Below are 13,175 nucleotides of genomic sequence, written 5' to 3'. Positions count from 1 at the left end.
GTCATATAAAAATTTCCTTTCCTTTAAGAAAAAAACTCTTCTGAACCTACAGCGTTGCCATTATCCCATACAGTGCTTGTGGGCAAAATAGAAAAAAAGGCATCCTTTCTGCTCTTTACTACCATCTGCTGGAAAGTTTTCATAATACACAAATGCAAGAAGTCCACAAAGTGAAAGGTGCTCTTTTGCAGTATACAGACATCAGAACTGTAATAGTAACCTTCTTAAAGTACCACATAAAAAGGGGTGTTATTTTTAATGTAGAACAAATTAAATCTACATTCTGTTTATGATACAGCCACAAAATAAAACTTTGTTTATGAACCTTTTCACTTAAAATATACATTTAGTTTGTCTTTTTTGAACTTATTTAAGATTGAATACTGTGTCAGTAGAAGTTTTATATTTTATAGTTTCTGTATAGTCTTAAAACCATACTTTATTATTTAAAGATTTCCTGACTTAAAGTGAATAATTTCTTTAGGGGGTAGGGTGAGGAATAATTAATTTTCCTAGAAGGTATCTTGCCTATACTTTCTTATCTCTTAATCAAGAGAATATTTACAAGTTTGTGGTCATCATATTTATTGATCAGTATCTACTAGAACTAAGGTCAAATCAATTAACATATTAACTTCATGTTTCAGTACTAGTTGTTTAATTTTTGTAAACTTTATTGTAGCCTAAATAGGATATGAATGAAAATTGTAAAATAGCTGTTTCTATAGAATAAAAATAGTGGTATTTGCTATGTAATGTATTTTTACATGGAGTGTAATTTGAACCCCTCCCTCCCAAATTTTGGCAGGAATGTATAATTTATCTTAAATTGGAAATTTCTAAAGAAAATGATTAAAGGTTTTATTTGTTTTGGGTAGGATCTTTATGATGTAATTACATTGGTAGCTAAAATAGAAATCTCTGTAATATAATAATATTTCCTCTTACAGACTCTTGTTCATCTGATAGTGAAGCAGAAGACCCTTTAGAAAAGAGTTTGATGAATGAAGAACTTTCTCCTGATATTAAAGAAGATCTAGAAAAAAATGAAAATTTAGATGATGATAAACCAGATGAAGAAAATCCAAAGATTGCACATATGTTAAAAGAAAATGATAGGACTCACATGGAGGCTTTAGAAACACTGAAGTTAGAAGTTGGAGAGAATGAGATTTTTGGAAACAAAGTTGAACACCAAGAGGAAATTAAGAGAGAGGTAGAAAAATCTCCTAAAGGAAAGGGAAGAAGAAGCAAAACAAAAGATCTTTCTTTAGAAATTATGAAGATTTCATCATTGAGCCAGGATAAAGCAGGAAGTGAATCGCATATAGAAACTCAGAGTCTAGAATTTCCTTCATTAGACAGTAAAGACTTTTCTTTTGCCACTGAAGATGAAATTGACCAATGCGTAAAAGAAAAAAAGTTGAAACGGAAAATACTAGGACAGTCATCACCAGAGAAAAAAATAAGAACTGAGAATGGAATGGACATGACAAATAGCCTATCTCAAGAAAGGACCAGTGATTGTATTGGATCTGAGGGAATGAAAAACTTAAATTTTGAACAGCACTTTGAAACTGAAAATGAGGGAATGCCATCATTAACAGCAGAGTCAAACCAATGCATTCAAGAATTGGCTGGTGAAAAATTTGATAATCCAGCTGAAGAAACTGTGAATACTCCTTTAAAAGAAGAAGAGGATACAATGCCTCTGATTGGGCCTGAAACCTTGGTTTGTCATGAAGTTGATTTGGATGATTTCGATGAAAAGGATAAGTCCAGTTTTGAGGATGTAGTGGTAGAAAGCTCTGAATCTAACTCTCTTGTTTCAATCCCGTCTGCCCTACCTCCTGTAGTACCACATAACTTTGCTGTAGCTTCACCACTTGCTCTCAGTCAAGATGAATCTCGAAGTATAAAAAGTGAGAGTGACATAACAATTGAAGTTGATAGTATTGCTGAAGAGGCTCAAGAAGGTCTCTGTGAGAGGGAATCAGCAAATGGATTTGAAGCCAGCATTGCTTCCAATACATGCAGTATAATTGTGCAAGAAAGAGAGAGCAGAGAGAAGGGTAAGGACTTTTCTAGGGGAAAATTTTGTCTTTATATTAAAGTGAAAAAATGAGTTTTGGGAGCTATTGATTTGGAAAGTACTTCTCTCCCTCCCTCCCCTCCTTCCTTTTATTTATTTATTTTTAATGTATTTATAGAAAGTAAATGTATAGGTAAATAAATAGCCTTGCCCTTGTTTTTTTCCCCCAAGTTTTTGCCTTCTTATTTCAGGTCAAAAAAGGCCAAGTGATGGAAATAGTGGAATGTTGGCAAAAAAGCAAAAGCGTACCCCAAAGCGAACAAGTGCTGTAGCCAAAAATGAAAAGAATGGAACAGGTTGGTGCCTTTCAGTCCTTGCTTTAGTACAGTGCTAGTATTTTTAGCAGTTTACTGGTTTGATCATTTGTGTCAGTTTTGAAATAAATTTGTTTTTTTATGTCTTGAAAGTAGCTATTTTGCCATCAGAGGTATATGGGAATCTTGAATAAAAGAAAAAGAATATTTTCTGTGGTTTTAAAAGCACATAAAGTTTACTTTCTGAATGGATTAATTTTCTTTAAGCTTTGAAAGGCTAGTTTTTAAACAGTGTCATAGTAATTTTAAAACAGGGAGGAAATAAAGATAACTTTTATTGAAATACAGAAGGAAATTATTGGGAAGTGGCTGTAGGTCAGTGGTTGAGTGCCTGCTTGCCACATACGAGGTCCTGGGCTCAGTCCCTGGTACCTCCTTAAAAAAAAAAAAAAAAAAAGGAAATTAAATCAAGATGAATAAACAAGATTATATTAAAAACACACCTCTATACAATAAAGACTAAATTAAGTAGTAAAATATAGTAGAAATAAAAATGATTGATTTTGACAAATTACAATTTTATCTCTAAGACATGCAGAGAGTTTCTAAGGCTGAAAGGGAAATCCTCAGTTACAGTAGACATGTATTACAATGAAAGGAGCATATAATTTATATAAAAGACATTTCAAAGGAATTACACATGTGGCTAAAGAATGCATACCTAAAGTATAAAGAGAGAGGTTGCAAAGGTAGCAGGAATTACAGAGTGGGGGGAAAGTAATTTTAGAGTAGAAAACCTGGCAGACACCACCTTAGTCAAATGATCAAAGGGAACATGACCAAAAATGGGAAAAAATGAAATCATGGTACCATTTGACAAGATGCAACAAAAACATAGCATCTCTTCTGTATTCTTGTCAGAGATGTGTAACCTGACTCTAATCATGAGGAACCATTAGACAAATCCAAACTGAGGGATATTCTATAAAATAATTGGCCTGTCAGCCTACTCAATAGGAGAAAATATTTGGAAGTCACACATCCAATAAGGAATTGATATCCATGTTATAAAAAGAGATCATATGCACAATGTTTCCATGAGTGCATGCGGCTGTGTTAGGCTGCAGAAGATTGTGGTCTCCACAGGAGGTAAAGTTCCTCATAATTTTCGCTTGTTGGAAGAACTTGAAGACGAAGAGGAGTGGGCAATGGTACCGTTAACTGGGGCCTTGAAGATGATGAAGATATGACACTTATATGATTATCGGGCCACCAAAGACAAATTACAAAAGCAGAATATATAGCCTGAAAGTAGAATGTGGATCTAAAAATACCCAGAAGCTCCTCCATCAGTTAGATTTGTAAACAAAATTAATATGAATGGAATAAATAATTTCAGTGGAATGGTGGCTACGTGGAGGATACCATGTTAGCAAAGTGGCAAAATTCATATAGCATTAAAGTTGTTACTTCAAAAGCTGAGAGTTCTACTGATGTCCAAAGTAAATATGAAGCTTCCACAACCACCAGAAGGACAAACATACAATAATTAATTTTACTGGATTTCATACTTGTCTTAAATCAGCAACCTTCTACTCATGTTAATGTCTGGATTAAGTATTACAATGCAAAGTACCCACGCTTTAAGTAAAAGAATTCCAGGTGGTAAACATAACCTGGACATTTGTAAGAATATATTTCATATATGTACATCTTTTATGTTCAAGTAACAGGAAGAATAATGCAGCACAATTTTTTTTCTCTTATCACCACACTGTCATTTGAGCATAAACCTGGAGTACTCAAAGTAGAATTCAGTTTTACAAGATGAAATGACGGAAGTGTCAGATTACTGTGGAAGGATATGGCTGAAAACTAATTTCAAGAAAGAAAAACATAAATGGCATGCTTTATCCACTTGGTTAGGGAAAGAGCTGCAATTTAAATTGTTTAAAGTAGCAGGTACAGTGAATATTGTTGCAAATTTTGTTAATTTTTGAAGCAGTGTGGATGCTGACTTCTAATAGTATCAAAAATATGTTTAGGATACTTTTGATACCTGTATTTATAATTTTTTAAAAAGTTGGGGGAGTGTGGATGAATTTCTGTTAAATGCCGTTCCTGTTATATGTAACAGACATGGTAAATATTTGTTTAGAGTTTTGTTTAAAAACCATGCTTTCAAGTTTAAGTGAAACCAACAAAGAGGGAATAGGTGTATGGATATGCGATTTTGAGGTAAAAGTTAGTCTTAAAATGTAAGTGAAATATGGAAAGTGTAAAAAAAATATGATCATAGGAGAGCAGATGTGGCTCAGTTGGTTGAGTGCCTGCTTCCCGTGGTCCTGGGTTCAATTCCCAGTACCACCTCAAAAAAAGAGAGATTATACAGCTCAACAAGAAAAAGACAAGCAACCCAATTAAAAAATGGGCAAAAGACTTAAATAGACATTTTTCCAAAGAGGAAATAAAAATGGCCAAAAAGCACATAAAAAAATGTTCATTGTTAGCTATTAGGGAAATGCATATCAAAACTTCAGTGAGACACCATTCCTACCTTATAGCATTGCCATTTTATATATATATATATATAAAATCAGAAAACTACAAATGCTGAAGAGGATGTGGAGAAATAGGAATACTCCTCTGTTTGTGGGAATACTGAATGGTAATAGCCTCTGTGGAAGACAGTTTGGTAGTACCTCAAGAAGATGAATATAGAACTGCGATATAATGCTTCAGTCCTGTTACTACGAATATATTCAAAAGAACTGAAAGCAAGACACAAACTGACATTTGCATACTGATTCTCACAGCAGCATTATTCACAATTGTTAAAATATGGAACCAACCCAAGTGTTCATCAAATGGTGAATGGATAAACAAAACATGGTATGTATTTGTAGTAGAATACTACTCAATTTTAAGAAGAAATGAAATTGGAATGCATATGACAATATTCATGAACCTTGAGGATATTAATATGTTGAGTGAAATAAGCCAGACACAAAAGGACAAAATATTATATGATCTCACTAATATGAACTAAGTAAAATGAGTAAACTCTATAGAGTATAGTTTAGTAAGAGATAGAATGTGGGTTAAGAACGGTAGCTGATGCTCAGTATGTGTAGAATTTTTAATAAGGTTTATTGTAAAACTGTGGAAGTGAATAGAGTTGACGGAAACACATTATAGTGAGTATAACTAACATTGCTGATTTATAAATGTGATTGTGGCTGAAAGGGATTGTCTGTGGACATAAATGTCAATGAAAGGAAGCTAGCGAATAATCTAAGGAATGTGTAACAGTGATTTCAGTGGTGGATGAAAATTGTGGTTAATAGTATAAATATAAGAATGTTCTTTTACAAAGTTTAAGAATAGGGTGGTACGTGGGAAAATTGCAATTAATGGAACTTATGGATGATAGTTAACAGTAACATTGTAATACTTTTGCAGCAACGGCAAAGAGGATATTATATCAATTCTAAGGGACAGTAATGGGGTGGGGTATAAGGAGGTATGGAATTTTTCCTTGCAGAGTAATGAAAATGTCCTAAAATTGGTTGAAGTGATGACAGTACAACTCTGTGATGAAAATGAGAGCCATTGAGTGTACTCATTGAATGGATTATACAAAGCATGGGACTGTATAACACAGGGAATCCAGTGGTGGGAGATGGACTGTGGATAACAGAACAAATATGAGAATATTCTTTCATGTACTGTAACAAATATATAATACTATTACAGGGTGTTAATAATAAGATGGGTGGGAGGGAAATAGACCAAATGTAAGATATGGGCTATAGTTAGTAGTAATATTTTTGATGATACTCTTTCATAGTTTTTAATATTAATAAATGTTTCACAACAATGCAAGATATGGGTGGTGGGATGATGTATGGCAGCTCTGTATGATGATATGCATGTTTGTTTTGTAAGCTCAAAACTTTTAGTATATATTTATTGTTTATGTATGTTCATGTCTGAATGATATACTTCAATAATATTTTATTGAAACAAAACAACAAAAAATCAATTTGCTAAACAAAAATAAATAACTAATTGGCCTGTAATTTTCAAAAGTGTCAGGGTTATAAAAGTCAAGGAAAGACAGAACTCTTCCAGATTGAAGGAGACTTAAGAGACATGACAATAACTGTAGTACATGATTCTTACCTGAGTCCTTTTGCTTGCTTTATAAAAGACAGTGTTGTGGCAATTGGAGAAATTTGAACTGGATCTGAGGATTAGGTGGTAGTACTATTAATATATCTGCTAATTTCCTGGTTTGATGGTTGTATTATGTTTCTTTAAGAATGTAGTAGTTCTTTTAACATATCCACATATTCTTCAAAGAGTGAAGCCTAATTCCCTCTTTTTGAGTGTGGGCTAAGCTTAATGACTCACTTCTACTTACAAAGTGGAAGTGATGATGTATGATTTTGGAGATTATGTCATAAAAGGCACTGCAGATTCCTTCCCACTCTTTATTGAATCACTTGTTCTGGGGGAAGTTAGCTACCATGTTGTGAGGATGCTGAAGCAGTCTGTGGAGAGGCCTCCATGGTGAAGAACTGAGGCATTCTGCCAATAGCCATGTTGAGTGAACCATCAGAGTTTCTAGCCCTTGTCAAGTCTTCAGAGACCATAGCCTCAAGTAAAGGCTTGCCTGCAACCACACATGATTTGCTGAGCCATACCACAATCAAGTCAATTCCAAATTCCTGACCCTCAGAAATGTGAGAGATTGTTAACATTTATAGTTTTGAGTTGCTAAGTGCCAAGTGTTGGGCAAATATGTAATGCAGCAATAAAGAGTTAACACAAGGAGAATGTCTTAGGGAGGTACCACTGAAGTTATTTGAACTAGGATGAAGAAGATGATTGGTTTACCTTTTGGAAAGAATCTTTGGCTTAAGTAAGAAATGAGAGAAAGGATGAATTAAAGAGATTGTGAAAGAAAATGAATTATTATTAATTAGATATAAGGAGTTGTTTAACTGAAATACAGAATATAGGAATAGCAGGAGGTTGTTGGGAGAGTAATTTCAGGAATGTTAAGTTAGAGGTACTTGCTAGAAATAGAAATCTGGTGTTTTTAAAAGATAGTTGCTGAAGGTTGGCAGGAGAATGAGATTGCCATGCAAGAGGTATAAAGTGAGAAGAAAAAGGACCAAGAGTATAATAATCTGAACTATCCTTTTATATGTGCTAGGAAGGAAGAGTAGAGTAGAAACTGACCAGAGAGAAATGAAAATCAGTAAACATACGTAAATTTGAGTAAGAAAGAAGTTTCAAATGCTATAAGATATTCAAGTAGCATTAAATGCAGGCATTGAATTTGACCAGTAATTAGTGTTTGATACCCTGACGAGCACTGATGTGATTAGAAGGTATAGAAGTCAGAATAACAAATTATTTCTCTTGCAAGAAATTTGACCCTAAAGAGTAAAGAGATGTGCCAGCTAAAGCAGGAAGTTTTCCTCTCCTACCCTTCCTCTCTCTCTGAAGGTGTACAAACCTAAGCATCCTGGTAGACTTCTGGGAAAGGAGTAAGTTGAAAATAAAAATATATATAATTAATAATGGAGTATTCCAGAGGAGCTGAGTGTAGATGGTTTCAAGAGTGTAGATGAAGAGATTAATATGCCCAGAAACAGTCGCCTCTGAGACCAAAAAAAAGGATCAGTACAGGTAGAGAGGGGCTGGGATATTGAGTATATAACCCATTGAGAGTGAGCAGAGTGGGACGTAGGGGATGGAGCTTTAAAATTGGGACGTGAAATTGAGAGAGGAGAGAGACAATTCTAATTTTGTATTAAGTGAAACTCCAGCATAGCTTTTAGTATTAATTTGGTGGGTGACAGGGGGGAGCAGAATTGCAAGTAAATAGCTCCTTGAATTTTATTATTTGTGTTTGTGAAAAGTTGGATGTATATACATCAAGATGTTTTCCTGTGCTTTTTCGTGTATACATATAAATATATATAAGCTATAGCTTATGGGTTGTTGTTTTTTGTTTTATTTATTTGTTTCTCTCCCCGTCCGTCCCCCCCGCCCAGTTGTCTGCTCTCTGTGTCCATTCGCTGTGTATTCTTCTGTGACTGCGTCTATCCTTATCAGCGGCACCAGGAATCTGTTTCTTTTTTGTTGTGTCATCTTGTTGTTGTGTCAGCTATCTGTGTGTGCAGTGCCATTCTTGGGCAGGCTGCACTTTCTTTCAGGCTGGGCAGCTCTCCTTACAGGGCGCACTCCTTCCATGTAGGGCTCCCGTCTCCTGTGTGGCACGGCACTCCTTGCGTGCATCAGCAGTGTGCCTGGGCCAGCTCCACACTCATCAAGGAGGCCTGGGGTTTGAACCATGGACCTCCCATGTGGTAGGCGGGCGCCCTATCCATTGGGCCAAGTCAGCTTCCCTATGGGTTGTTTTATGACTTCTTTCAAACTCTAAATTAGATAATTCTCTACAAATTGTTTTATAACTTTTTCATTTAACAATATATATTGAATATATTGCCAGTTTAGTTCTTACAAAATGAACTCTAGTTTATTCCTTTTAACAACTTTTGCAAAGTATTCAGTTGTATACAATTTTTTAGCATTTTCCTTTGGGGATTTGAGTTGCTTCTAATTTTTTTTTTACTATAAACTTTACATTTGTGCACTTGTTTCTGTAGGATACCAAAAAGTATAATTGCTGGGTCTGTTGCATTTTGATATTTGAGATTTTAATCATTTATAATTTCTGAGTCAACTCTTTTTATTGTAGGACAAAGCAGTGATAGTGAAGATCTTCCTGTCCTAGACAACTCAAGTAAATGTACTCCAGTAAAGCATCTTAGTGTATCTAAGCCACAGAAGCTTGCACGATCTCCTGCAAGAATATCCCCTCACATCAAAGATGGAGAAAAAGATAAGCACCGAGAAAAACATCCTAATTCATCCCCTAGGACGTATAAGTGGAGCTTCCAACTCAGTAAGAAATTTATAGAAAACCTGAATGTATATTGTAAAGAGGAATATATATATATATATATATTTTTTTTTAGGAGGTACTGGGTATTGAACCTGGAACCTTGTATGTGGGAAGCAGGCATTCAGCCACGGAGCTACAACCTCTCCCACGAAGAATATATCTTAAAATATCAACTTTGATTAATGTTAATAAGGATTATTGACTAACAAATTCATTTATTTAGATATCCTAAATTTGTCTTATTAATAATTGGCACTTACCTTAAATATAAATCTGTGTCTTTTTTAGTTAATTTTTTATTTTGAAGTAATTTCAAACCTACAGGACAGTTGCAAAAATAATACAAAACCTATAGAGAACAGTGTACCCCAACCTCCATGATACCCAAACCACAAATTTTAACATTTTGTCACCTTTACCCTTCCTCCCTCCCTCCCTCCCTTTCTCTCTCTCCCTCCTTTCCTTCCTCTTTTCTTTCTCTCTCCTTCCTTCCTCCCTCCCTCCCTCCGTTCCTCCCTCTCCCTCACTTTCTTACTTTCTTACTTTGTTTCAACATTTGAGAACAAGTTGCATACATTATAATTCTTGAGCACATACTGTGTATATGTACATTTCCTGTAAACAAGGATATTCAGTTATGTAATCATCTTACATGCAGTTATCAAGTTCCAGAGATTTAACATGGATACAAAGTTTACATTGTTTTCTATTTTTTTCTTATGTCCCAATGTCCTTTGAGCCTTTTCTCCTCCATTCTTAGATCCTATCCCATATCATGTATTGCATTTATTTGTCATTATCTCTTTAGTTTCTTCCTTTTTTATCTTAATTGTGGAAATAGATTAATTAATTTTCCCATTTCAACCCCTCCCAAGCATGCCATTCAGAGGGATTAATTACATTCAGAATGTTGCAGTATCCTCACCACCAAATCCATTACTAGAACTTTCCCTGCATCCCAAATGGAAACCCTATACTCATTTTGCATTAACTCCCCATTGCCCTTACCCCCTAATCTATGTATCCTGTGCTGTACTTCCTGTCTCTATGAGGTTGTGTATTCTTTTATATTTTCTTTATGGTTACAATGGGGCTTAAATTTAACATCTAAAGTCTGAAACAATTTTGTTTTCTTTGATACCACCTTAATTATAGTTTACATAATTTATGCCTATACTATTTCATCCCCCCACCTTTATGTAGGTCTTGTCACATTTTAATATTTATACATTATGAGTCCAAAACCACTGATTCATCATTGTATTTTAGGCAGTTTCCTTTTAAATCCTGTAGGAAGTGAAAAGTGGAGTTACAAATAAAAAATTAAAAGTACTGGTATTTATATTTACTCATGTCTTTATCTTTACCAGAGATTTTTATTTCTTCATGTAGCTTCAATTTTCTAGTGTCCTTGCCTTTCAACCAATAGAACTCCCTTTAGCATTTCTTCTAGGTCTGGCCTAGAGGTGACAAAGTCCCTCAGCTTTTTTTAAATTGGAAATGTTTTAATGTCTCCCTCATTTTTTTGTAATATATACTTTTTATTAGAGAAGTTGTAAGCTTATAAAACAATCATGCATAATATGCAGAATTCCCATACAACACCTCTCCACCAAGACTTTACATTGTTGTGAAACATTTTTTTACAAGTTATGAAAGAATATCATCAGAATATTACCACTAACTGGCCCATGGTATACATTCCATATATTTCTTTCCATACCCCTGTTATCACCATGTATCAGTATTTTACATTTGTTATAGTTACTGAGAGAACACTCATGGTTTTACTGTTAACATCTACTACATGGTTCACTGTTATAGTCTTTTACATGTACAGTGTTTGCAAAGTTTACACTCATTGATTGTCACTTCCATCAGAGTTGTACAGTCATCACCTCAGTAAATTTAACATTTTCCATAGTCCAAAAAAAAATCCCATTTCCCCTATTATTGACCCTTAGTGTTAATGTAGTACCTTCTTTGACATTGATGGAAGAATATTACAATATTGCTGTTAACTATAATCTATAAGTTATATTAATTATATTTTTCCCATGCATCACTGTATTCTTACCACCTTGTAATAGTGGTATACATTTGTTCTAGTTCATAAAAGAACATTCTTGTATTTGTATGGTTAACAAAAATCCTCATCCACCTTCGGGTTCACTATATTATTCAGTCCCTAGATGATTCACTTTCTTTCAATTGACATTTACATCCCTGGACTGCCCCTTTCAGCCACAATCTCATTTATAATCCATTTTAGTTGTATGCACTATACTGTGTTACCATCAACTCTATTTCTATACTTTTACAGTCAAGCTAATTGAAAATTCTACATACTTTAAGCATTAGTACCCTTTTTTAGCCCTCATCCTATTTCCTAGTAACCTATACTCTGGGTTTTAACTCCATGTGTGTGTTTTTTGTTTTTTTTTTAAGATTTATTTATTTATTTCTCCCCCCTCCTTCCATTCTTCTGTGTCTGCTTGTATTCTCATTAGGTGGCTCTGGGAACTGATCCTGGGACTTTCGGGAGTGGGAGAGGGGTGATCATTCTCTTATGCCACTTCAGCTCCCTGGTCTGCTGTGTCTCTTTTCATCTCTCCTCTGTGTTTTTTTTAATTGCATCATCTTGCTGTGCTAGCTGTCTGCGTGGGCTAGCACTCCTGTGCCGGGCAGCTCTCCACATGGGCCAGCACTCCTGCGCGGGGCAGCACTCCTTGTGTGGGACAGCACTCCAAGCAGGCCAGCCCTCCACATGGGCCAGCTTGCTTTCACCAGGAGGCCCTGGACATCGAACCGTGGACCTCCTATATGGTAGACGGGAGTCCAATTGCTTGAGGCATATCTGCCTCCTTGTTTATTCTTCCTATTTAGTTCATATTAGTGTCTCTCCCTCATTTTTGAACGATGGTTTTATTGGATATAGATTTTTTTTTTTAAAGATTTATTTTTTATTTATTTCTCTCTCATTCCCCGCCCCTCCCTCCCCAATTGTCTGCTCTCTGTGTCCATTTGCTGCGTGTTCTTCTTTGTCTGCTTCTATTCTTGTCAGTGGCTCCAGGGAATCTGTATCTCATTTTTCGTTGTTGTTGTTGTTGAGTCATCTTGCTGCGTCAGCATTCCATGTGTGCAGCGCCACTCCTGGGCAGGCTGGACTTTCACGCTGGCGGCTCTCCTTACTGGGTGCACTCCTTGAGTATGGGGCTCCCCCACGCGGGGGACACCCGTGTGGCAGGGCACTCCTTGCGCAGATCAGCACTGCACCTGAGCCAGCTCCACACAGGTCAAGGAGGCCCTGGGTTTGAACCGTGGACCTCCCATGTGTCAGGCAGACACTCTAACCATTGAGCCAAGTCCGCTTCCCAGATAAAGAATTTTTTGCCTTCAGAACTTTAATATGTCATCCCTCAGCCTTCTTGCCTCCTTGGCTTCCAGTGGGAAATTGGAACATAATTTTACTGAGGTTTCCGTGTATGTGATACATTACCTCTCTCTGGTAGCTTTCAGAATTCTCTCTTTATCTTTGACATTTGACTGTGATTATAATATTGTGTGTATGGTTCCATTTGGGTTTGTTCTGTTTGAAGTTTGTTGAACATATTGAATGTGTATATTCACGTCTTTAATTAAATTAAGGAAGCTGTCAGCCATTGTTTCTCTGGATATTCCCTCTGCCCCTTTCTTTCTTCTACTGGGACTCTCACATTGTGTATATTGGTCCATTCGATATAGCCCTATAGGTTCCTCCAACTCTGTTCACTTCCTTCTTTACTCTTCTTGCTCCTCAGACTGGATGATTTCAATTGTCTTATCTTCCAATTCATTGATTCTT

General features: G+C 35.7%; 1 protein-coding gene across 2 annotated transcripts in view; it reads left to right on the top strand.

The window, feature by feature from the left end:
• The window catches only part of ARID4A (AT-rich interaction domain 4A), a 75,117-nt gene that overhangs the window by 55,520 nt on the left and 6,422 nt on the right, over window positions 1-13,175 (top strand). For both annotated transcript variants that reach the window (XM_058293367.2, XM_004452455.5), the window contains 3 exons: window positions 951-2,072; window positions 2,284-2,388; window positions 9,125-9,331. In XM_058293367.2, the coding sequence (XP_058149350.1) occupies window positions 951-2,072; window positions 2,284-2,388; window positions 9,125-9,331 (1,434 nt within the window). The remainder of the gene's footprint in view (window positions 1-950; window positions 2,073-2,283; window positions 2,389-9,124; window positions 9,332-13,175) is intronic.

Source organism: Dasypus novemcinctus, chromosome 3 (genome assembly GCF_030445035.2).
Source record: "Dasypus novemcinctus isolate mDasNov1 chromosome 3, mDasNov1.1.hap2, whole genome shotgun sequence".
In the NCBI taxonomy this organism is placed as follows: Eukaryota; Metazoa; Chordata; class Mammalia; order Cingulata; family Dasypodidae; genus Dasypus; species Dasypus novemcinctus.
The sequence above is the reverse complement of the archived record's forward strand: the minus strand, read 5'-3'. Positions and strand labels throughout refer to the sequence as shown.